Source organism: Erythrolamprus reginae, chromosome Z (genome assembly GCF_031021105.1).
Source record: "Erythrolamprus reginae isolate rEryReg1 chromosome Z, rEryReg1.hap1, whole genome shotgun sequence".
NCBI classification, from domain to species: Eukaryota; Metazoa; Chordata; class Lepidosauria; order Squamata; family Dipsadidae; genus Erythrolamprus; species Erythrolamprus reginae.
The window spans coordinates 93,327,117-93,350,191 of NC_091963.1; the positions used below are offsets into that span (position 1 = coordinate 93,327,117).

Genomic DNA, 23,075 nt, shown 5'->3' on the forward strand with positions numbered 1-23,075 from the left:
TGGAAGTCCGGAGGTGGGGTTTTGCGATGCTGCAATTTCGCTGAGGCTCCCCTCGCTGGGAAACCCCTCCTCCAGACTTCCGTTGCCAGCGAAGCACCCATTTTTGCACGGCTGGGATTCCCCTGCAGCATCTCAAAAACATGGAAGTCCGGAGGTGGGGTTTCCCATGGAGGGGAGCCTCAGGGAAATCCCAGCAGTGCAAAAACGGGCGCTTCGGCTGGCAAAAGGGGTGAGTTTTGGGCTTGCACACATTAATCGTTTTTCCATTGATTCCTATGGGAAACATTGTTTCATCTTACAAACTTTTCACCTTACAAACCTCGTCCCGAAACCAATTAAGTTCATAAGACGAGGTATCACTGTATTTGGAATAAAGATGAGGCTAGCTGCTATTGTCCTGCTCCATACCATTTATTTTTAATTCAAGAATCTTTTAAAAATTAGATTCTAGGAGCCAATAGTTCACAGAGCACCAAGAAAGGTATCTGCAGCCACATTAGCATCACACTGGAAACCAAGGAGCCATTAAATATTGAAATAATTATGAAAGCCTGAAGTTTGAATTTCCTCCACTCTCATGTAATAAAAAACAGTTTAAAAATCTCTGCTCTGGGTGCATCAGGCCTTTACCTGAGTCCTTAGGACCAGCTGAATAATTACTGCAGTAGGTGTAATACAGAAAGCGACCGGTTTCTGACTGAGCAAGGCTACCTCTAGTCTACAGAATGGTCATCTTCCTTTCCTGTTCTGCCTTTGTCGATACATTAGACAAGGATCAAGCTCTCTGTAGGCAATTTTTCTAACTGAGCAAAAAAATATTCCATGCAACCTGTATTAAATTTCTATCCTGACTTTTTGTTAAGAAGCTCAAGGCAGCATATATGGCTACTCATTTCCTCCACAAATACAGCCCTATGATGTGGGTTGAGCTTACTCTATTTCTTCTACGCTGAATCAGCAGCTCTTATTTTGCTCCATTGATTTGGCGCAACTGATTGGCAGGGTCTTTAATGCAGTCTAGAGTACTTTGTGTTGTTCTCTACATAGACATAAACTCTGTCACATTCAATCCCGCTTGCCCAAGGAATTCTTATGGATCTGCTCCCAACTTGTGTTTTGCGTTTTGGTGTCCCAAAGCAACATAATGAGAATTCAGTTACCAACAATTTGAGATATTTTATCCCTCTACAGTTACAACACCCACCTCAAAGAAATGCAACCCAAATCAAAAGATGAAGCAGCAATGCTTTCCCAATATTTGATTTACAACGATAAGAGAAATTTTACTACCTGTCAGCTATTCTTTTTCCCTCCTTTCTAAGAGTAAAAAGTATTCCTTCAATCCTATCCCTCTGCATCTTTGCCACATGAAAGGAGATCACGAAACAGAAATGGGGGCCAAGAAGAACTGGTTCTTGAGTATGATGCAGCCATGGTCATGGCAGACTACCTAGTCTCCCAAAATTTGTAGGCAAAAAGGACTTGTAGGTGTCATACAAGACAAGTGAAGACCACATTGGCTGTTATTGAAAACAAAGGTTCCAGTGGACAAATTTTTTGAGCTTTTCAGCCTTCACCCTTGGTAGAAATAATGAAAACTATCTCTTCCAAAAGAGCTACTTTCTTGCTGATTATCTCTAGTAGTGATGTCTCTTCCATAAATTTGCCAAGTAGTGAGATGACCTGTAAAATATCTGTGGAGTCACCCAGGTCATGATAGTCTCAAAGATGCTTTTTTAAAAATGCAACTGGACTTTCTTTGCTTTTGCTTTGAAGACGTTTCACATCTCATCCAAGAAGCTTCTTCAGTTCTGACTGTATGGTAGAGAATGACTGCAGTCCTCATGGCACAATATCTTTATGTCATGATGACTGCAAGGAATAAATCCTTCCATTTTCCATCATTCAGTCAGAACAGAAGAAGCTTCTTGGATCCGATGTGAAACATCTTCAAAGAAAAATGAAGCCCTTTGAAAAAGCATCTTTGGGACAAAATGACCTGCCAGTTGCTCCAGAATGTCAAGTGCCCCGGGAGCTATTTAGTTGCCCAAAACTTTCAGCCCTCTCACCCTCACCCCACCCCCCGGGTCTTATTGATCCCATTTTTCATCTAAAATGACCCCCATTTCCTCTGACTCTTCTGTAATTCTTTTATTCCATGACTGCCCTCAAGCACAAGCACATATTTACATGTGTACACGTGCCATAGGCGTGGACTGACACACCCCACAGCAACCAAAAGCACCAGACATTTGGGATGTCTGGACATCTACACATTTGAAACTAATTGTGAAATAATAACTCTTTAAGAAGATTTGAAGTTTATATCGTCCCCAGTACTTCTTACAGGGGAGTGTTCCTTTCTTTGGAAGATGTCTACTACCTGAGCATTTTTGTGTGTGTGTTTTGTGCAACTGTGGGTCATCTAGATGCTTTTGCACTACGCTGAGCATTTGCAGTTTCAGGCAGCTCCCTCCCAACTCAGCTTCCAGACAGGCCTTAGTTTGTTCTGACCTACATCCTGGTGAATGGGGCCCTCAATGCAGAGATCTTCCATTCCCAGTTACTACACAAAGTGATATGGACAGGCAGTGCTATATTTCAGCCCCTCTGAAGTTGTGGCTACCCTCACATCACCGAGCAGCTCTTGGCCCGGTCTTTGCGAATCTCAGAGTCAGTCAATAAATCCGTCCGTCCAGGCATCTGTGCAATCCGCTTCAGTCCTCGCTTTGAGTTGCTGCGTTTGAGGTGTTTATGCACCCGATTGATTGAGGCCAGTGTGGTCACATGGAAAACATCCCGCACACTATTCTCTGACACCTTGGAAGAGCATTCTACATATGCCACGGCACCCAACTGCCGGGCCAGCATGCTTCCCTGTAAGGAGAAAACACATTGTTGCATTATGCCAGAATTCACCCACAGCCATTGGCTTTCTTCCCCACCCCACCACCCCCAAACCTAGTCTGGTAATTGCTTATTGCGTTCAGCCACCTCCCTTTTCCTCCCCCGTCACATTCTGGCAAGTACCTAACACTTCCCCAGACACTGTTACTCCATGTGTTTCTTTTAAATCACAGCTTTTAATTAATTTTAGTACTTTTCCTGGAAGGAAGTGATACAGGAGTGTCTTTTTAAAAATGGAGCGAGAGGGACTGTGTTTAAAAGGGAGGGTGCGAAAGGTGCTTAAATCTATGGATGCCAAGGTGGGAAACAAGGTTAAAACCAAGCCAGCCCAGCTTCTCCTTTTGGAAGGTTGCAACTGGGATATGGAGCAGAAGATTCTTCTGGTGGGAATAGCAGCAAAGGAAGCCCTAGCCCTGGAACTTAATTCTGCTGGGGCTCATATCTGGGTATTGTTTCTCCTCTTTCCTTTTTGCATCACTTATTTCAGGAAGCATTTGAATGCACACTGGGCTTTGCTCATCTGCATAGATGGGACAAGGCAGATTGCAGCCTGGCTTTAAAAGGCATTAAGAGAAACCCGGGGAACATACCAGCTCATCTAAAATTAAAGCTGCCTCAGCTGGGAAGAGGTATTTTTTCTTATTAGTAGTTTTTAGCCTGGGCATCTGCTTGCCTCAGAGTGGATCCGTTCTTTAGGCTGTTACTTACTGTTGAAAAGCAATTTTGTGTATGTGGCATAAAAGGGAATGGAAAATGTAATCAGAATATACATGTGCATAGACATCTGTGGGGAGGCCCAAGAAGAGCATGATTTCATGCAAACATCACAGCTAAGGTCAGCTAGATTGTTAGACGTCATATGCAAATACAGGTGGTTCTCAAAGGACAGCCAGTCCACAGGTCCAAAAAAGATACTGACAGCTGCAGTCAGGTGATCACATTTTAGGTGTTTAGCAATTGGCCCACATTTATGGCTCTTTGCAGCATCCTGCAATCATGTGATCGTGATTTACAATGTAATTGGCCAAAAACCTGTTTTTATTTCTGGTTTCTGACAAGAAATACCCATTGAGTACAATAGGTTTATCTAATAACTATAACATTCCCTTATGACATCTGCATTCCCTTAAGCAGCTGAGAGTAGAACAAGAACCAATGGGTGGAAACAAAACAAGGAGAGAAGAACTTAGAACTAAGAAGAAATTGCTTGACAGTTAGTATAATTGATCAGCGGGATAAGGTGCCTCCAAAGTCATGAATACTCCAACACTGGAAGTTTTAAAGAAGATGTTTGATAACCATGTGTCTGAAGTGATGTAGGGTTTCTTGTATAAGCAGAGGGTTGGACTAGAAGACCTCCAAGGTCCCTTCCAATTCGTTTGTTATTATTGTTGTTATTATTAACAATTGCAAAAAAGGTAGTAAAATTGGGCATAGTCATATGATGACTTACTTAACAGTGGCACAACTGATAAATATAAATGCAATTCAAGACACCGTTTTGGTTATAAATCAAGGGCTACCTGTACTTAATTGTTACATTTGCATAATTATATAATCACACACATATCATTTTGGCATTAGCATAGTTTGTCCAAATTCTGTTACACTGCACACAGGTATGTAAATCATTAAGACACAAAAGGACTTGTTCTTTTCCTCTTCATATGCCTATAGCTGATGTACCTTGCCTCATGTTTATTTTAGCAAAGTAAGCATGAGGTAGGATCTAGGTGCAACTCGCAACTGCTGGTGTCTCTTTAAAAGATGGTACTAGGGCTCAACCCTGCAAGCTCCCACACTGAGGGATTTTGCCATTCTGAGCTTTATTATAATTCAATATATTTAATAATGCATTTAGAAGTTTTAAAAGCCCCTCAAGATAAGAGGGAAAGGGAAAGGGAAGGGACCCAATTAAAATGGAAGCACTTAAGTACTAAAGTAATAGAAATACGCACAATAATAATAATAATAATAATAATAATAATAATAATAATAATAATAGAAACAGACACAATCTTAAGTTAGTTGGGGGAAAGATCAAAAGCAACATGAGAAAATATTATTATACTGAAAGAGTTGTAGATCCTTGGAACAAACTTCCAACAGACATGGTTGGTAAATCCACGGTAACTGAATTTAAACATGCCTGGGATAAACATATATCTATCCTAAGATAAAATACAGGAAATAGTATAAAGGCAGACTAGATGGACCATGAGGTCTTTTTCTGCCATCAGTCTTCTATGTTTCTATGAAATCTAAATCCAAATATGGAGTCAAATCAGAACTGTAAAAAAAAACATGGATGAAAACCCAGCATCAATTAAATCTATGGTTTAAAGCAAGATTAGGCTGCCCAAATTACAGGCCGCAATTGAGCCCAACATTTCTGTTCTTAAGTGAGACATTTGTTAAGTGAGTTTTGCTCCATGTTACATGTCTTATCAGTTGTTAGGTGAATCACTGAAGTTGGTAAATTAGTAATCCTGTTGTTAAGTGAATCTGGCTTTCTCACTGACTTTGCTTGTCAGAAGGTCACAAAGGGTGATCACATGACCCCAGGGCCCCTGCGACTATCATAAACGTGAACCAGATGCCAAGCATCTGAATTTTGATCACATGACCATGAAGATGCTGCTAAGGTTGCAACTATTAAAAATGATCATAAGTCACTTTATTCAGTGCCACTGTAACTTTGAACAGTCACTAAACAAACTCTTGTAAGTCAAGGGCTACCTGTATTATTACTATTTAGTTAGGGGGGGGAAATAATGCTTGGCAAGTCTTTCATGTAAAGTTGTTCCATAGGAATACCACGACAATGATCTGACCTCTTGAGTCAGCCTAATTAATCTTACGTGGCTACTATGCAAGCAAACGTACGTGGCTACTATGAGAATTGGCCCAGGTTAAGTCCAAAACTTCCTGCCATGTATGTGCATGGAGATGTAGGTTATTATCAATTATTGCAGTGATATGCACACATATATTGCGAATAAAGCATTTCATTATTCTGAATTATTTGAAGCATAAAAATTATACTCTCTATTTATTTATTTATTTATTAGATTTGTATGCCGCCTCTCTCCATAGACTCTATATATTTAAGGGAAAAAGTTACATGCTTATTCAGCTCTAGCAAAGGTCAAACCAAACATGATTGGATTAAAGAAGCTAAGTGCTGGACAGAAACAACTCACCCCTCTTGATTAAGTTTAAGGAAATAATTGTTAAAGTTTATGTTGACTTTAGGTAATTGAAGTCCTTCTGTTTGTCTGGTTAATTAAGATGCTCTCCTGTTTATTTAGCTATCTTTGTACCCTGACAGGATTTGTCTGTATGCTATATGTCACATATTAATCATATACACTGTAACTAGGTTAAGTTAACAATGTTTTATAATTGTACACACAAGAAACTGGTTATAAAAGAATAACACAGCATGATCCCAGAGAGAGAGAGAGCTTGCTTCTCAACATGAGACAGCTTTGCTCCGCCCAGAGAGATTTTTCCAACATGGACAAAGCATTCTAGAAACCATGTGTCTGTGTCTGTGATTTCTACATCTCTACATTGAGATATCAGTTCTCCCTTCCTCCCATGGCAACAAATTGAACCTTAACCAAGTCTAACCCATACTTTAATTAAAGTCAAAATAAACACCTGCTCATGTGTAACAGGGATAAGGCGCTGTTTGGAGAGTTCCCGTAAAGTGTTCAAGTCTGTGCGCATGTCCAGTTTGCAGCCCACCAAAACTATTTTGGCACCAGGGCAGAATTCTTGTGTCTCTCCCTGCCACTATAAGAGAGAAAAATATAAGGAATTAAATGAAAAATGATTTAATATCATTAGGCAAGGCCATTGGCTCAATTATCCCATCTCATGCCTTTTTACAAGCACAATGCAACCAATAATCATTTCTATGATGCGAGATGCTGTACACACATAGTCCTCAATGTATGATCACAACTGAGATCAGAATTTCCATTGCTGAACAAGGCTATTGTTAAATGAATCACATCTATTTGCCATTGTTCTTAAACAAATCATTGCCATTAAGTGAAGGGTTCAGTCAAGAATATTTGGCTTCCACCACTAACATGGCTTGTCAGAAAGTGGTTGGGAAGTTCACAAATGGCAATCACTTGGCCCTGGGACACTGCAGCCATGTGCCAAGTGCCAGAATTCTAATCACATGACTAAGGGGATGTTGTGTCAGGACCAGTTGTAACTTACTTTTTTCAGTGCTGTTGTAACTTTGGTAAGGGTCACTAAATGAGTGGCTATAAGGATTATCTGTATTTGATATAGAGAACCACCATTCCGGTCATGAGAAAGATAAAAGTTGTCAACATGTGCAAAAACTGAGGATATTTTCCTAAATTAAAGTACAGGGTAGATAAAGATGTGCTATTTCCCTTGTTTTTTTAAAAAAACTAAGGGAACCCATAACTTATTTTATTGTGCTTTGCTTTAATTGAGCTTCAAGATTCCCAGCAGTAGACTATTTTTAAACAATAGTGATGCAATTGCAATTTTAAAGGAGAGCTCTTCTTTGTCTGCAGGCAATTAGACAAACCTATTTTCCCAAAATAAGAAGAGCTCTTCTTAGCTTTACCATCACATCTTCATATTCCACTTTAGGAGCAATTTTAGCAACCTCACCTTTTTAAGGACACTGTCCAGAGTTTCAGGGCGGCTAATGTCAAAACAGATAAGAACAGCATCTGAATCTGGATAGGCAAGGGGGCGGACATTGTCATAGTATGTTGAGCCTGCATGAGAAAGACACAATTTTAACTTAATTATATGGCTAAATATGATGTTTGTATATTGTACAGCAGATAGGGTGGGGATTTCTTTCAGCCTGAACATCACATTTTCTTAAAAGTTCCATGAATCATGTGCCAGAAAAGGCAGGACTAGAAATATCACACCCTCTCTCTCCCCATCCCTGTTTGCACTCATTCATATTCTGATCTCCCTTGCCTGCCTTCTTCCCCATCCCCATCTCTTCCTTTGCTGTCAATTTTGTCTACATTTCCTTTTATTCTATCTTCAGCTCCAGCTGTTTCTCTTTCCTTCTAGGTTGCTCCCTCAGTCAAAATTGGAAATAAATACATGCAAAACACAGTTGTGGCCATTATGTATCAAAATATGGATTTTATTTTTTATTTTTCAAATTTATAAGCCACCTCATTCCTGACAGACTCAGGGCGGCGTACAACAGTAAGGTAAATGCAAGAATTAAACCCCCCAGAATAGCATACAACAATAAAAAATGAAAACAAAATTAAGAACACAATATAAAACAAGCATATAACCTTCAATCATTCACACTACTGGCCGGAGCAGAATGTCATCACCCAACAAGCCCAGATCTGCCTTTTGGAAGGCCAGGAGGGTCAGGGTGATACGAAACTATGGGGGGGCGGTTAGTTCCAAAGGGCTGGAGTCACAACAGAGAAGGCCTTTCCCCGCGGTCCCACCAGCTGGCATTGCTTGGCCAATGAGACTCGGAGAAGGCCAATTCTGTGCAATCTAATTGGTTGCTGGGACATGTGAGGCAGAAGACAGTCCGGTAAATAATCTGGTCCTAAGCCATGTAGGGCTGTATAGTGGTAACCATACCAGAGTAATGGAAGGACAGATGGACTTGTCCCCTGGAGGCCAAAACCACAGCCACTCCATCTTGTTGGGGTTAAGCTTGAGTCTATTGAACCCATCCACACCCTCACAGCCTCCAGGCACCAGCACATCACTTCCACTGCTTCGCTGAATTGACACGGGGTGGAAATTTACAGCTGAGGGTCATCAGTGTACAAATGCAAGCTCACCCCATGTCATTGGAGGATCTCACCCAGCAATTTCTGCAAAGGAGGGGTGTAAAACAGTGCCTCACACTCCCAACCCCTCTAGTCGGTGCAGAAGGATTCCATGCTCGATGGTATCAAAAGCGCTGAGAGGTGAAGAAGCACCAGGATAGAGGAATATCCTCTATCCCGGACCCACAGAGATCATCCATCAGTGAGACCAAAGCAATTTTGGTGCTGTAATCAGGATTTTAAGTTGAGAGCACTATATTCGGGAATATGAGTTTGGCAACTTTAGCATCAGTGGTGGTGGGGAAGGCACATGCCTTCAAGTCAGCATTTGACTCTTGATGTCTGTGTAGACTAGTTCCAGAAGTTTTCTTGGGAAGATTTCAGAAGTGGTTTGTCACTGTCTGCTTCCTAGGGCTGAGATAGAGTGGCTCAAGGTTACCCAGCTGCTTTTGCAGGATTAAAACTCAAGTATTTCTCAGTTTCTGGCCTGGTGACTTCATCACTGTACCAAACTCCAGCACCATTTAGCACCATTAGCTAAAATATTAGCAATCTAGTTGGTAGTAGAAATGCCAAAACACTCAAGAAAAAGGCAACAAGATCCAGATTTTTATATATCCTCTTGAATGAAAAGTAGCCCTTTTCGCTTCCTGCCCAGGTTCTTAAAAAGATTATTATAGAAAGAAAAGGAAAGCAGACAAATAGGATTTTTGAGGGGAAAGGTCTTGAAAACTGCCAAGCTTATGACGAGGAATGAAGCTGGGAAGCCTCTTAAATTCCTTTATTTGCTGGGTTACTTTGTACTTCTTCCTAGCTTCTCATTTCCTTCCAATCAGCATGCTAGGGGCTTAGATAAGAGCAATTTTGTTTCAGTCAGTTTGATAGGGTTGTGAAGGTATTGATAAAAAATTATTAAATGCTCTTCAAATTCCAAGTGTTATGTAAGTAATTTATAGTGTCCATCGACTGGATGACAGTAAAAAAAGCAGCCTGTCTGTTTAGAAAAAGAGCTCAAAATGGATTCATCACTTTCCCTTCAGCATACTGTACAGGAGAAATACTGGCGGCAGGGTCATAAATTAACTGACTGCAATTATGTAATCCACCGAGATGCAACCCAACAACAATACAAACTGCATATTCCTCTCAGATGCAGCCTAGAACAGGGGTCTCCAACCTTGGCAACTTTAAGACTTATAAAGTCTTAAAGCAAAGCTAGCTGAGGAATTCTGGAAGTTGAATAGAATAGAATAGAATAGAATAGAATAAAATAGAATAGAAATTCTTTATTGCCCAAGTGTGATTGGACACAGAAGGAATTTGTCTTTGGTGCAGATGCTCTCAGTATACATAAAAGAAAATATATATTTGTCAAGAATCATGAGGTACCACAATTAATGATTGTCATAGGGGTCAAATAAGCAATGAAGAAACAATATTAATAAAAATCTTAAATCTTAAAATTCTCTTTCTTTTCTTTTGCTAGGTTTTTCCTTTTTTTCCTTCTCCCTACCCTTTCTTTTCTTTCTCTTAATTACATGTGTGTAATAGTCGTTTACTATTCTTTTTGAATTGTATTGTTTTTCTATTTGTGAATAAAAACTTATTTAAAAATTTAAAAAAATAATAGTGCTGAGTTAGTAAATAGTTTGTCAGTGTTGAGGGAATTATTTGTTTAGCGGAGAGATGGCATTCTGGGGAAAAAACTGTTCTTGTGTCTAGTTGTCTTGGTGTGCAGTGCTCTGTAGTGACATTTTGAGGATAGGAGTTGAAACAGTTAATGTCCAGGATGCGAGGGGTCAGCAAGTCCACAAGTCTTAAAGTTACCAAGGTTGGAAACCCCTGGCCTAGAACATTAAATGGAAGCATAAGAAAAGCCTCCGCACTATCTAAAGAAATACGGCCAGCTGAATTTTCCTGAAGCTATCATGGGAAGGGGGAGCAAAAAAAGACCCTCCCCAATCTAATTAAAAGATCTAGTAAATTCACCATGTATAATTCCACCATCCACTTGTGAGGGATTCGATTAGGAAGACTGGGGCACAGTAGGGAACAAATGACTTCAGAGAAAAATAAGAGAGGGAGTCACACATATTTGAAGGCCCTATGTATTCACCTCAGATGTAATCACTGCAACAAACCAAGATCAGTATTTAGAGAGAGCCATTAAAAGCTTTACTCAAATGGGTCTCTACTTTCACAGATGAGGTCAGTCAGTGATGGCAGATGTGGTAGCAGTCAGTGATGGCAGATGTCTAACAGCATTAGTATGGCAGCTAATGGCAGGTGGAACCAGATGTCATTAACAGATGGAGTCAAATATTTGGCAAAACCGGGAATCATGACACATGGAACAGCTTCAAAATTCAGAGTGCAAATGAGAGGGTGATATCTTGACCTATGCAACCCACATGCATTTGTTTTGTGGCTGAATTGCAATCCCCAAACAGAGATCGTGAAAGTGACCAAGATTAAGATAGAAGCAATATTTTCACCCTACTTGTACTTTTTCCAATAACAATTGCACCAAAAAGCAAACTGACACTATTGATTTTCCTCCCCAAAACAATTATACTTTAAAAAATAAAAATATGGGATAAGACAAGGCTTGAGGTCATCCCAAGTCAGAATTGTCCAGGTAAATATGATGTTTTAAAATTAAAGCTAAAGAAGCTTCTTGGATGAGAAGTGAAATATTCTCAAGAGAGAAAAAAGAAAGGCCAGTTGGATTTTGGGTGGGGGCATTTTTGGGACAACCATGGCCTGGATGACTGAAAATCTTCATAAAAGTCTTAAAATTAAATAATTTTAAGAGTAGATGTTGCTAAAATTAAAATCTTTTTCATGCTAAGACTTCTTATTTGTCCTGACGCTATGTAAATATGATATTTTTGCACAATCTTTTACATTTTATTATTTTATAGTTACAATGGATTTCTTAAAATTTGTACCTTTGTCAAACAACTGTTTTGGCTGTATAGCATCTATAAGATATAGGATGTTGCTGGATAAAACAGATTACAAGAAACAAATCATTTAAGGCCCTTCTTTTCACACTGCAACCACAAGAAAAGAGAATGCACAAATTACATCAAATAGTCCATAGCAATGCTTCTGAAAACAAGGGTGTTAAAGTGAAATTTCATACAAAATATAAATTTGGCAGGAGTAAAGAGTTAGTGTTGTGTATTGATCAGCTGGGGCAACAGAGTGAAAGAGTTAATGGGAGGCAAACCATGATTGGTTAGCCTGGTAATTAAGGAGGTTAGCAAGCAGGAATTATAAATGGGTCTGCCCAGGAGTGGCGGAGTTGAGTTACGTTTTTCATGTTCTTAATAAAGAGAGTTGCTTGAATGTGAGTCCATTGTTGTTAATATCTAACAGTTAGGATTAGATAGAATGATTTAATATTGGTTTTTACTTCACAAAGCCTCCTTCATCATCTAAAAAATAAAACCAGTACTGATCCTTCCTCTTACTGGGTATACCGGATATATACCAGGTGAAACAAAAATGCTATAAGCCATCACAATACCTACAGAAAGAAAGCTTAGAAATTATTCTATCTTGAAATGGATTCTTAGATATTCTGAGAATGAATTGCAATGCTTCTAGAGAACCCAAGAATTCTGAATATATCCATAATTTCTATTCAGCCTTTTTGCATTAAAGTACTTATGCCTTCTATTTGGTCAAATTCCCGGCCAAAATCTTATGTTTTTAATATAGTGACATTAGGAATGAACCAGCCAATATGTCCTCCAAAAATAAAATGATAATAGTCTTCAAATCTGAATTATTAATTCCCAATTACAGTACTTCAATATTAAACAATCATAAATCTTCATGAGCTGTCCTGAAATAAAAAGTACAGTACCAGGTATTTATAAACTTTGCTTTCCAACATAAATGTTTTGATCAAGGCTGCTTAACACCCCTTCATCAATAGCCGCCCCGAGTCTTCGGAGAGGGGCGGCATACAAATCTAAGTAATAAATAAATAAATAAATAAATAGAACATTGTTCCCCTCAAGAGAAACAAACATTTCTTTGGCTAAGTTACAACTGCAAATAAAAATCAGAATTTTTCACTTAAAAAAAAAAGACTAATCCTTGTTTTTTGAAAATTAGGGAGCAAATGTGTTCCTCTTTCACATGCTAGAATAATATAATTTAAAAAGGAATAGAACTATGCATCTCCCATTAAATTTTAGGCAGCTTAGGTCATGTATATTGGGTTTTCCGATGGCTATAGAAGACAGTAATGTAACTGCAAACATAACCACTGGTATTTGCCACGCTCTTATTTAATAATTTATTTGTCAAGGTAGTTTTCATTTAAAACATGGTAGGAAGCTAGGCAATTGGGGGGGGGGGGGTTTGAAGGTTCAGATATAACTATTTGCAACAATGCCTTTGGATTTTGTATCGGCCACACCCACTATGTCCATGCTCACCCAGCAATCAGGCAGAGAGCCCCTTGCTAATAATGCTATAACAAAACCAGTAAGCAAGTTCTGATATATGAAAGCCCAGTACCCAGTCTTATTACAATGTTTGAATTAAGACCATATTTGGTACCAATTTAATCTGTTAATTTAAATGAATGTTATCATCCTCCTGGACTACTTAGCTTTTCTGTCCCTCTTTTCACTAGCCACTATCCATAGTCTTCTTCATAGCCTAAAGCAGGGGTCTCCAGCAGTGGTGAAATCCATTTTTTTTTATTACCGGTTCTGTGGGCATGGCTTGGTGGGTGTTGTATGACATGGTGAGCATGACCTGGTGGGCAGGGCAGTGAAAGGGCATTGGAAAATTTCATTCCCACCCCACTCCAGGGGAAGGATACTGCAGGATGAAGTAGGGAATTTGCAAAACAATGAAGAGGAAATTTAAAAGATTTAATTAACTATTTTGAGGAATTATATAGGCAGAAGGAAATTAAGCCAGATAAAAATAAAAGAAGAAAGTATGATTGTATTGGAAGAAGAAAAAAGAAAGTTGTAAATAAATTTAATTCAATTCAATTTATTAGATTTGTGTGCTGCCCTTCTCTGAAGACTTGGGGCGGTTCACAGAATAAATATAAAACAAGCATATAGAACAAATCTAATATATTAAAAAGTACAACTAAAAACCCTATGTAAAACACCATCATACAATACAATCACACTATGCATTACATTTATTGGTCAGAGGGGCAAGGTCTAATTGCCCCAAGCCTGGGGACATAGGTGAGTCTTAAGGCTCTTGCGGAAAGCGAGGAGGGTGAGGGCAGTACAAATCTCTGGGGGAAGCTGATTCCAGAGGGTAAGCGCCCCCACAGAGAAGGCTCTTCCTGTAGGCCCCACCAAACAACATTGTCTGGTTGACAGGACCTGGAGAAGGCCAACTCTGTGGGACCTAACCGGCCGCAGGGATTTATGTGGTAAAAGGTGGTCCCAAAAGTAATCTGGTCCGATGCCATGTAGGGCTTTGTAGATCATTACCAACACTTTGAATTGTGTTTGGAAACAAATTAGCGACCAGTGCAGTCAGGACAAATCTTACTTAGGGAAATAGAGAAATATGGAGAAGTAGCAGGCTTCAAAATTAATAAAACAAAAATAAAAATGATTATGAAAAATCTAACATTAAAACACGGATAAGAATTAGAGAGAATATTGGGACTGCAATGTACAAACTTTTAAACATATTTAGGTGTTTGACTAACAGCAAGATGTTCCTCGATCAAATAAGACAACTATGGGAAATTAATACAACAAGTTTTGGAAAAATGGGGGGAACATTACAATTATCTATACTAGGTTGAATGGCAACCATCCAAATGAACATTTTGTCAAAATTGCTATCTTTTCTAAACTACACCCATAAAATTAGATATTTTTTAATGGTTTTGAGTAAGATTACAACAAAATTTATTTGGGCAGGCAAAAAGGCAAGAATAAATTAATAGATTTTCAGAGGTGGGAAGCAGAGGTGGGATTGGGGCTCCCTGACTTGTGACTTTACTACAAACCTGCAATTCTGATATGGGTTAAAGAGTAGATTAATCTAAGAAATAAAAGGTTATTAGAGGGGCATGATCTACAAAATGGTGGGCATGCCTTCCTATGGGACAAGGAGAAAAAACTGAACAAAAGCAACAGAGGAATCCCCTAGGCCTCAGACCTCATAGAAGATGAATTGTAACACAATCAATCACAGCCAGTTTGTCAGACTTCAAAAATCAGTCTCAGATTCTCCTAGTAATGCCATGGCAACCCTTCATGCAAGAAGTCTCCTGTTTATACCCATATACCCAGAGGAAAACAATCAGGGAGTGTCCTTGTTAATATATGTTTGTCTAAATTATATTGTTACTCTTCGCTTACACTTTCTTTTTATAGCCTATCACAATGCAGGGTTGTCACTAGCAAAAGTTAATTGAGAGTCAATTTGTCACATCAACTTTTGGCTGCAGAAACTGAAGTCAAAGATAAAAAAAGGATCAAGAAATAAATGGAAAATGCGTATCTGGTATCCAATTCTTTTCTTTTCTTTTTAAAAATTTTAGGATAGCATGCACTCTGCACTTCGTTTTTAGTTTATTTTATAGCTTTTCCCCATTTCTCCTTCTCGGAATGCCAGCTTCTAAGCCATCGCTCTCTAAGAATAAAGAATAAGCAAGATCAGACTTCTTTCCCTATAACTACATATATGGTTCTTTAATCTCCATAGTATTCTTCAATGACCTTGATGCCTGCCCCATCCTAAATGCAGTGGATTTTTTATCAGATACTGCATATTCCCACGCTCTAAGCTAAATGCTTATGGCCCAAAAGTGGGCATTCCAATGAGAAAGAATTCCAGTAGCAATTTTTTCCCCTTGTTTGGATTTTTTTTTAAAAAAGATCCAAAATGCTTTTCTAAATAAAGATGTTTTAGCTGCTGCTTAATTTCTTTGGAGACAGAATTTGCCTGAGAACTATGATTCTAAGATTCCACTTTCACATATTTATTTATTGAATTTGAATGGTCACTTATTTGCCCATGGCAGCTTAAGACAGCTTACAGAATATAAAATCATATTTAAAACAATAAAACCAATAAAAAGAATCAAATAAATTAATATAGTATAATATAATAAAAGCACCTCTACCCCCTCTCCAGCAACAGCAGATCATACAAGCCCTTTTGATGAGCTCTATCCTGCCCTGGGTTCCCCAGGCCCACTGGCAGAACTAAATCTTCAATGCCTTCCTTAAGATTATTTGAGTGGGGGTCATCCTAATCTCTGGGGAAATGATGTTCCAGAGAGAGGGAGCCATCGTGGAGAAGGCCCTTATTCTGGGTCCCATTAGGTGTATCTCCCTCAGGGATAGAACATGAAACATTCCCAACCTCCCCCTCTGATGGGTCAGGTAGATGCAACCAGCAAGAGACATATATATGTTGACTGTAATTATTTGATGGCAACAGGAAAAAATCTTCTCTACAGAAGTCTTTTATAACAATTTCATATACTGTACTGTAGTCTGAATTTGATGCACTACATTAACCTCCACCTCACAAACAGGATCTAAAGCAGACAGATCTAGATTCATCCATCTTCCCAATACTTTTTCAAATGGAAAGACAACTATTGATCTGTGACTAGAGATGGTCTCCTTGTTTCTTTGTCTTCCTCATTTTACTAGTTCTTAGGAAAAAGCACCATTTCAACTTCTTCTAAACTCAAGAGCTCAACTCCAGCCAGTTTTCAATGCCTTAATGATAGGAAGTTGCATTGTGCGGTGAAAAAACAAATTAGTGTCATCCTGGCCAACAAAGCTCTTTCTCAGCCTGTCCTACACATGTAGCCCCAAGTCACTGGAGGAAAGATGCCATAAGGACCTTAGAATAACTAAGAATAGCTAGAATAAATATGCTATTCTAATAATACAGAAATCAGGTTTCTGCTCGTGTAAATCCAATCCAACACAAGTAAGATATCACATTCAGCATTGCCTTGTGATAATTCCCACCTTTATCACATTCATGGACATCTGTCTGGCAATCTTTTTGAAGATGATTTGTTCTTTGCTGGGCAGATATGACCTCAGGAATATTTTCAGAGTCATTGTGTGAAATGTGGAGAACATTCATACTATCTGGTAAATATGATTGATAAGATCTATTCAGAAATGGACTCTGATTGGATAGGCCCATTTGAGAGGCCTGGGGCATCTCGTGGTCTTATGAGATTATCTGGAATGAATTGGAAACTAATTCCCACAGAAATGGATCAGATGCTCCAGTTATTTGTCTCTTGAATTCAGAATCCTTTTTGCCCAGGAGGTAACCTATAGTTGCATCCATAGAATGATGTAATTCCTCCTGCTTTGAAGGAGACTACAATGCAGCCTTTCTTCAAGGAACCATCAATAGACTCAACAATTCTAGACATCTATCATCCAATCTCCAATCTTTCCTTTAAAGTAAGGTTGTTAAAATGGTTAGACAGCAGCTGCAAAGGAAGTAGATTATCTAATTTGTTTTTGGCAAGTTTCAAATTGGATTATAGCACAGGATAGTACTGCGTGCATTTATTGATCATCTTTGGTGGAGCCACGATGGGATAGGATGCATCCATTCTTATTCTTCTTAATCTCTCAATGACTTTTACTAACATACATCATGATATCCTTCTGCAGCAACTGTGAAGATGGGGGACAATATATTGTGTTGGTTCAACTCTTTCCTCTGGTGATATTCCATTTAATGTTGATGGGGAGATGTGTCCCTCATTTGTGGGATGACTCAAGTCTTAATGCCTCAAGTCTCAAGTCTTAACATCTATATGAAACTGCTGGATGAGGCCATCTATTGGGCTGGCATACAGAATCATCAGTATGCACATAATACCCAATTGTAGATCTCGACTCCAACCATCAGGTGATGCTGTCCTCATCTTGTCAATGTCGATGGTTGGAGGTTGTTCAAGTTTGAATAGGAAGACTCCCCCTCCAGCTCAATCATGACAAACTCTGTGGCTGTGATTATTTGTGTCTCCTGGAACTGGAAATAATTCATTTTTGGTCTTAAATTGGAATGCACTCCCCCATTTGAGCTGGTATGCAATATGGGGATCATTGAGAACTCTCAGCTTCTGCTCAAAGAACAGATGTAAGCTGAAGGACGTTTGCACAGATCTATCAAGAGACCCAGCTGTGCCCATTCCTAGAGTGGGAGGCTCTTCCAACAATCACTCTGTTCTAGCCAATTCAAAATGGATTACTGCAATGCGCTGAACACGGAGCTTCCCTAGAATGCAGTATGATGATTGGCCCATAATAGTGATGCTTGTGTTACCAGTTAGCCTCCAGGATCAATTTATCTATAAAGTTACCAATGGGCTTCATAATTTGAAAGACTACCTATCTCCCATGGTGTCAACTCACTCAATAAGATCAGGGACAATGGCCATGTGCAGGTCCATTCAATAAAATCATGTCATCTTTAAGATTTAAAAATCACACTTCGCTGTTACGGTGCTTATCTTCTGAAATAGCATTTCTGCCAAAACATCTGTGCAGCTCCTATTCCCACTTTGCAGTTGTTCAGAAAAGTATTGAAAATATGGCTTTGCTCCCAGTCCTGAAGCTAAGGTGGAGGTTGAGCCTTTATTATTTTTCTTTTGATGTATTACACTTGCTTTCTTTGGTTGTATATATTTTTCCTACACTTGACAACATTGCTTATTACTTTTAGAAAAATAAACAGCCCAGAATCAGGTAGAAATCAAGTGGGGAAGGGAGGCTAAATCCAGTCAAACAAACTAGCGTGCACCAGTAGGCTTCTTTACACTTACATGTTGCACAGAAGCACATTTCACGAAAAAAGATTGTTGTAATGTTTGTTGACAATTTTATTCCCCTACTTAAAATCTGCACTTCTTTTAGTTTTCCTACTGAAAACTTTTGTAATTTCTAAAACACGAAGAATAAAAACTGTACACTTGAAAATAAAGTTTTCCAATCTGACAGGCAACATAACTAATTATCTTTAAAACATAGTTTTGATCTTGAGAAATGAGAGAGAAATACATCTACTGTAATTTTATTTACAGTCTATATTGTTTGTAAGCTGATGGGAAGATTGTTATCCTAAAATAAATGGGCTATAAATAAATAAATACTCCACAGCTCTAGCCACACCTCACTTATTCCTTCTCTAAAACTAAGTGTTGCATTTAGGTTTCTGGATGAAAAATACCATTGGAACATTTACTTTGTTTTTAAAATATTCCCTTTCTTGGCTAGATTCCAATAAAATGTTTTTCAGAATCACTGTTCCTGTTGAGAAAAACAGCATTATTCCCCTCTGCTTTCACATCCTCTTTGTTTAGTATCCTTCAAAGAAAAACTTATGCAAACAACTTCAACAGCCACATATGTTCTCTAGAAAAAAAAAAGAGGGAGGGCAGAAATCAATAATTTCCCCCTCTGCCTAGAATTTTTCACCAATCTCTGAAGAGCACAAAGAAAAGAAAAGTCTAGCATGGTTTACCAGCCAGCAGCTTGCTGTATGCTTCAAACACAATTGAAGAAAGATCCGTCAGCCAGTGATTTGATACTGAAATATGGCAACTGTAACCATACCACTCTCTTTGCAAATAGAATGCAAACTACAGTATTAGCTTGAGAAAAGATGCAAATATCATCTCTTTCTCTCCCACCTCCTAAAGTAGAGGAAATAGCATTACCAATTGATGCCAGAGGAAACATTCCACAGTACTTGAAAGTTTGCATAATCATATACCAAATGCTTGAAATGAAAGATAACATTCACCTTTTTTCTTTATCCTCTGAGTCAAAGACAACTACCACCTCCAGCAGTTCAGGCCTCTGTAGGCCAAACTAAGGCTTAGAAGGCCTGATTTAACATTTAACATGCCTGTTTTTTCTCCTTTCCAAAAAGAGACACAGAACGGGGAGAGTGAATCAAGATTATTTCTCCACTGCACAGGAAAAGTTATTCTCTGCTCTCATCATCATCGCCACTAGTATCTTCCTGGGCTAATAAATAGTAAAATAATTTTCATCAAAGAAAGATTAAAAAAAAACCATTTCCAGTATACTAATTCTCTGAATAGCTAGTAGTTGCTGGTAGAAACACTCACGCACACCAAAGCGTGTGGACAAAAGATAATGTATCTAGATTTAAAAGACAGTTTAAAGATAAACTGATAGCAAACCCCACTCATTACTAGCACTGATGTTGTTATCAAGTTAGGGTAATGAAACGTCTGCAAGAAAACAAGAAAGCTCAGAGAACCCCAGGGACCCCTCATATCAATGCAGAGCTGCAAATATTCTCCTTTATTGATAGAATCTATCTATTCAACTTGTATCTAGTTTGTCCCTATAACTTGCAGCATGCAAAACCTTGAAAATTCATTTTTGTTATATCTTTAACTTAAACTATTTGTTCTCAACCTAACCTAACCTTACTGAAACAAAGTCCCACTGTATTTTCTCACTGCTAAATCTCTGCCTTTCCTCTTTCCAATTTATCTGATGCTCATATTTATGCAAGTTCTCTTGGGTAGAAGCTGTGTTTTAGTTTGTTTTATATTGTTTGAGTTCATACAGTACATCATGGTAAATTAAAACACACACATGTTCTCCATTATATCTGCTGATTTTTTACTCAGGCACAGAAACGCACACACACACAAAATAATGATCTGCTTATTGCTTCAGTGATATTTTCTTACCAGGTGCTTCAATGCCTTCAGCAAGGACAGAACTTCCACTGTGCAATACTCTTCATTAGAAAAGTTGGGAAGTACTCAAAGATCTATTTGCCTTGAAAATAACCCATGTCGAACTGTTTAACACAAACATCTGTCCAGGAAATGTTTCATGACATTTTGTATTATAAACCATTTTATAAAATTTGCCAAATTTCAACTCCACTGAAGTCATGGATCCCAGATTTTGAACATATTCTGTAAGTTAACCCACTTGAGGTATCTTAGTTCAAAAATTGTTGCCCTAGGATGCACTGTTTTGTAAAATTAAAAATTGTGGAAATGAGAGTAACAGTACATGCCTACATACATGCATATGTGTATGTATGCATATACACATACATCACTGGCATAAATCACCATTGCATTTAGCTAGGAAACATGTATTATAGTTTGTTAGCTTGTTATGAAACTTAACACCACCCTCTTTATCCCCTCCCCTCAAGGAAACCAAAAATTCTGGAAAAACCCCAAACTACCTTTTCACAGGGACACCTTGACCATATCATATCATTGCCCTTCCTATTTTATTCCTTGGTTGTGATCCCAGACTGAAAAAGCATGCTTTTTATATTCTCAACCATAATTTGTTTTAAACATTGTTTATTGAATGAGTCAGAATGAGTCTATGCATAAAATCACTCTTAAATTACTTGTTAGATTCCGTTATTAAACAACATAGGAATAAACAATGAAACCACATGCTTCCTTGTTTGTTCATTACACTGAGCCACAGAAACAACAAAAAACCTATCTTCAACCAGTGGTTAGTGCTCTAACATAAATTATTCATCAGTGTCATGTATATATTACATTTAGATCAACATAATAAACTACTTTATACTTTAGCATGCTGGCTGAGGAATCCTGAGAGTTGAAGTCCAGACACTTTTATAGTTGCTAAGATTGAGAAACACTGCCTTAGCACAATATGTGAATCTGATTATTGTGAGGCATCAAGGCTCATAGTTTGTACAATGTAGGCAAAACTGCAAGATAAATCTTCCCTCTGCAGTCAAGATGTAGAGGTAAGAATCAATTTATTTTTGATTCCCATCCAAATAATATCTCAGTTTCTACCAGCACTATTGTGTTTGTAGTCCCATTTATATTTTCAACATAAATTAACTTGATGTATGCTTTTATTTCCTGTGGTGACTCTCTACTATAAACTGAACCCCAAATGAATGTTTAATTATTTGTTATCACATTACCCCATGATTAGAAGACAGTTTTCTGATATTCACTAGCACTGATCTTGGATAAAGGACATACACTCTTAATGCTCCTCATAATAATGTCATACGGAACTAAAGGTTTTAGATTCTGAAGAAAATATGGCATTCAACACAAATAATAATCTCTGGTGGAGATTGTCAAATGATATTGCCTGTGGTACTGGGCTCCACAATATGGCACTGGAAGTTGGTTTACTTTGTCTGAAGGCCTCCTGTGCTGACCACCATTCTTTTGAAAGCATACTTTTTGAAAATAAAAATCCTCTAATCTTTTAGAAATGGGAAACTGGTATCTACAAAGCAGAGTACCAGCTAACAACATTATCTTCATTTTCAAGGATAACTCTGAATGCCAAAATTCTTAGGAAAGCAAAACAATGAGTGCTATAGCATAGTGATGTATTTTGGAGATACTGTATATATCCCCTATCCAGAAAATGGCAAAATAAAGTAGGATTAATAAGGAACAGCAGATTCAAAAGCTGGAGAGGGAATAGCAGAGAGAACTGGTTAAATTGGTAGATTGTAATCAGTAATGTTTCACATAGCTATCATTTTGTGAATAGTCAGATTTGCCCATTAGCTTTTTGCTTGAGAATTTACAATACGTATGTATTCTCAATATTCCAATGGGATCCACACCTAAAAAGACCAGAGACTTGCCATACCATATCATATTTTCCTTTCTGTTTTAAAATCAGATTAGAAATTGAAATATGCACTAAGCTTAGCAAAAACCATTTCCATCTCCTAAGGCTGTTGTGAATGTTTTCTAAATCTAAGCCACACTGGATTTGAGAGAATATTTCATGAAACAAGATGAATGGCACTGTAATCCTAGCTCAAGGCAAAAAAATGTATTGAACTCTAAAGCTTTTCAGCAGAATTTAAAGGACATAATTTGGGATATAATTATTGTGACTTCCAAACTCCAATTTTAATGCATAGAGAAAATATGAGAAAGCACAATAGGAGGCAAGGTGAATCAATATTAATTTGTTAAAGGTAAACCATGGATGTTGCTCAACACTTTGGCCCTCAAGCACCAACCAACTCTCAAGGGATGGGCAAAGGGATGGGCTTCAAAAAATTTAGCAAGGGGTTCTCTGTCTGGTTGCTGGGTGGGCGTGGCCATGGTGGGCATGGGTTAGTAGGCCTCCTGCACCATGTGGGGGTGTTTTTACCCTCCCCAGGCTCCAGAGGCTTTTCTCCAGCCTCCAGGAGGGCAAAAATGGCCACCCCAGATTTTGGAGGTCCTCTGGGGGCCAAAAATAGTCCCATTTCTGGCGTCCCCAAATTTCCGGTAGGCCTGTTTGTTGCACCCCT

At 38.4% G+C, this 23,075-nt stretch overlaps 1 protein-coding gene across 1 annotated transcript in view; it reads right to left on the reverse strand.

Annotated features, from left to right (window-relative positions):
* Positions 1-392: 392 nt before the first annotated feature.
* RND2 (Rho family GTPase 2) overlaps positions 393-23,075 on the reverse strand; it is a 29,766-nt gene continuing 7,083 nt past the window's right edge. The window contains exons 3-5 of the mRNA XM_070729420.1: positions 7,576-7,685; positions 6,574-6,708; positions 393-2,877 (exon numbers count right to left, since the gene is read on the reverse strand). Of these exons, the coding sequence (XP_070585521.1) occupies positions 2,629-2,877; positions 6,574-6,708; positions 7,576-7,685 (494 nt within the window). The 3' untranslated portion in view covers positions 393-2,628. The remainder of the gene's footprint in view (positions 2,878-6,573; positions 6,709-7,575; positions 7,686-23,075) is intronic.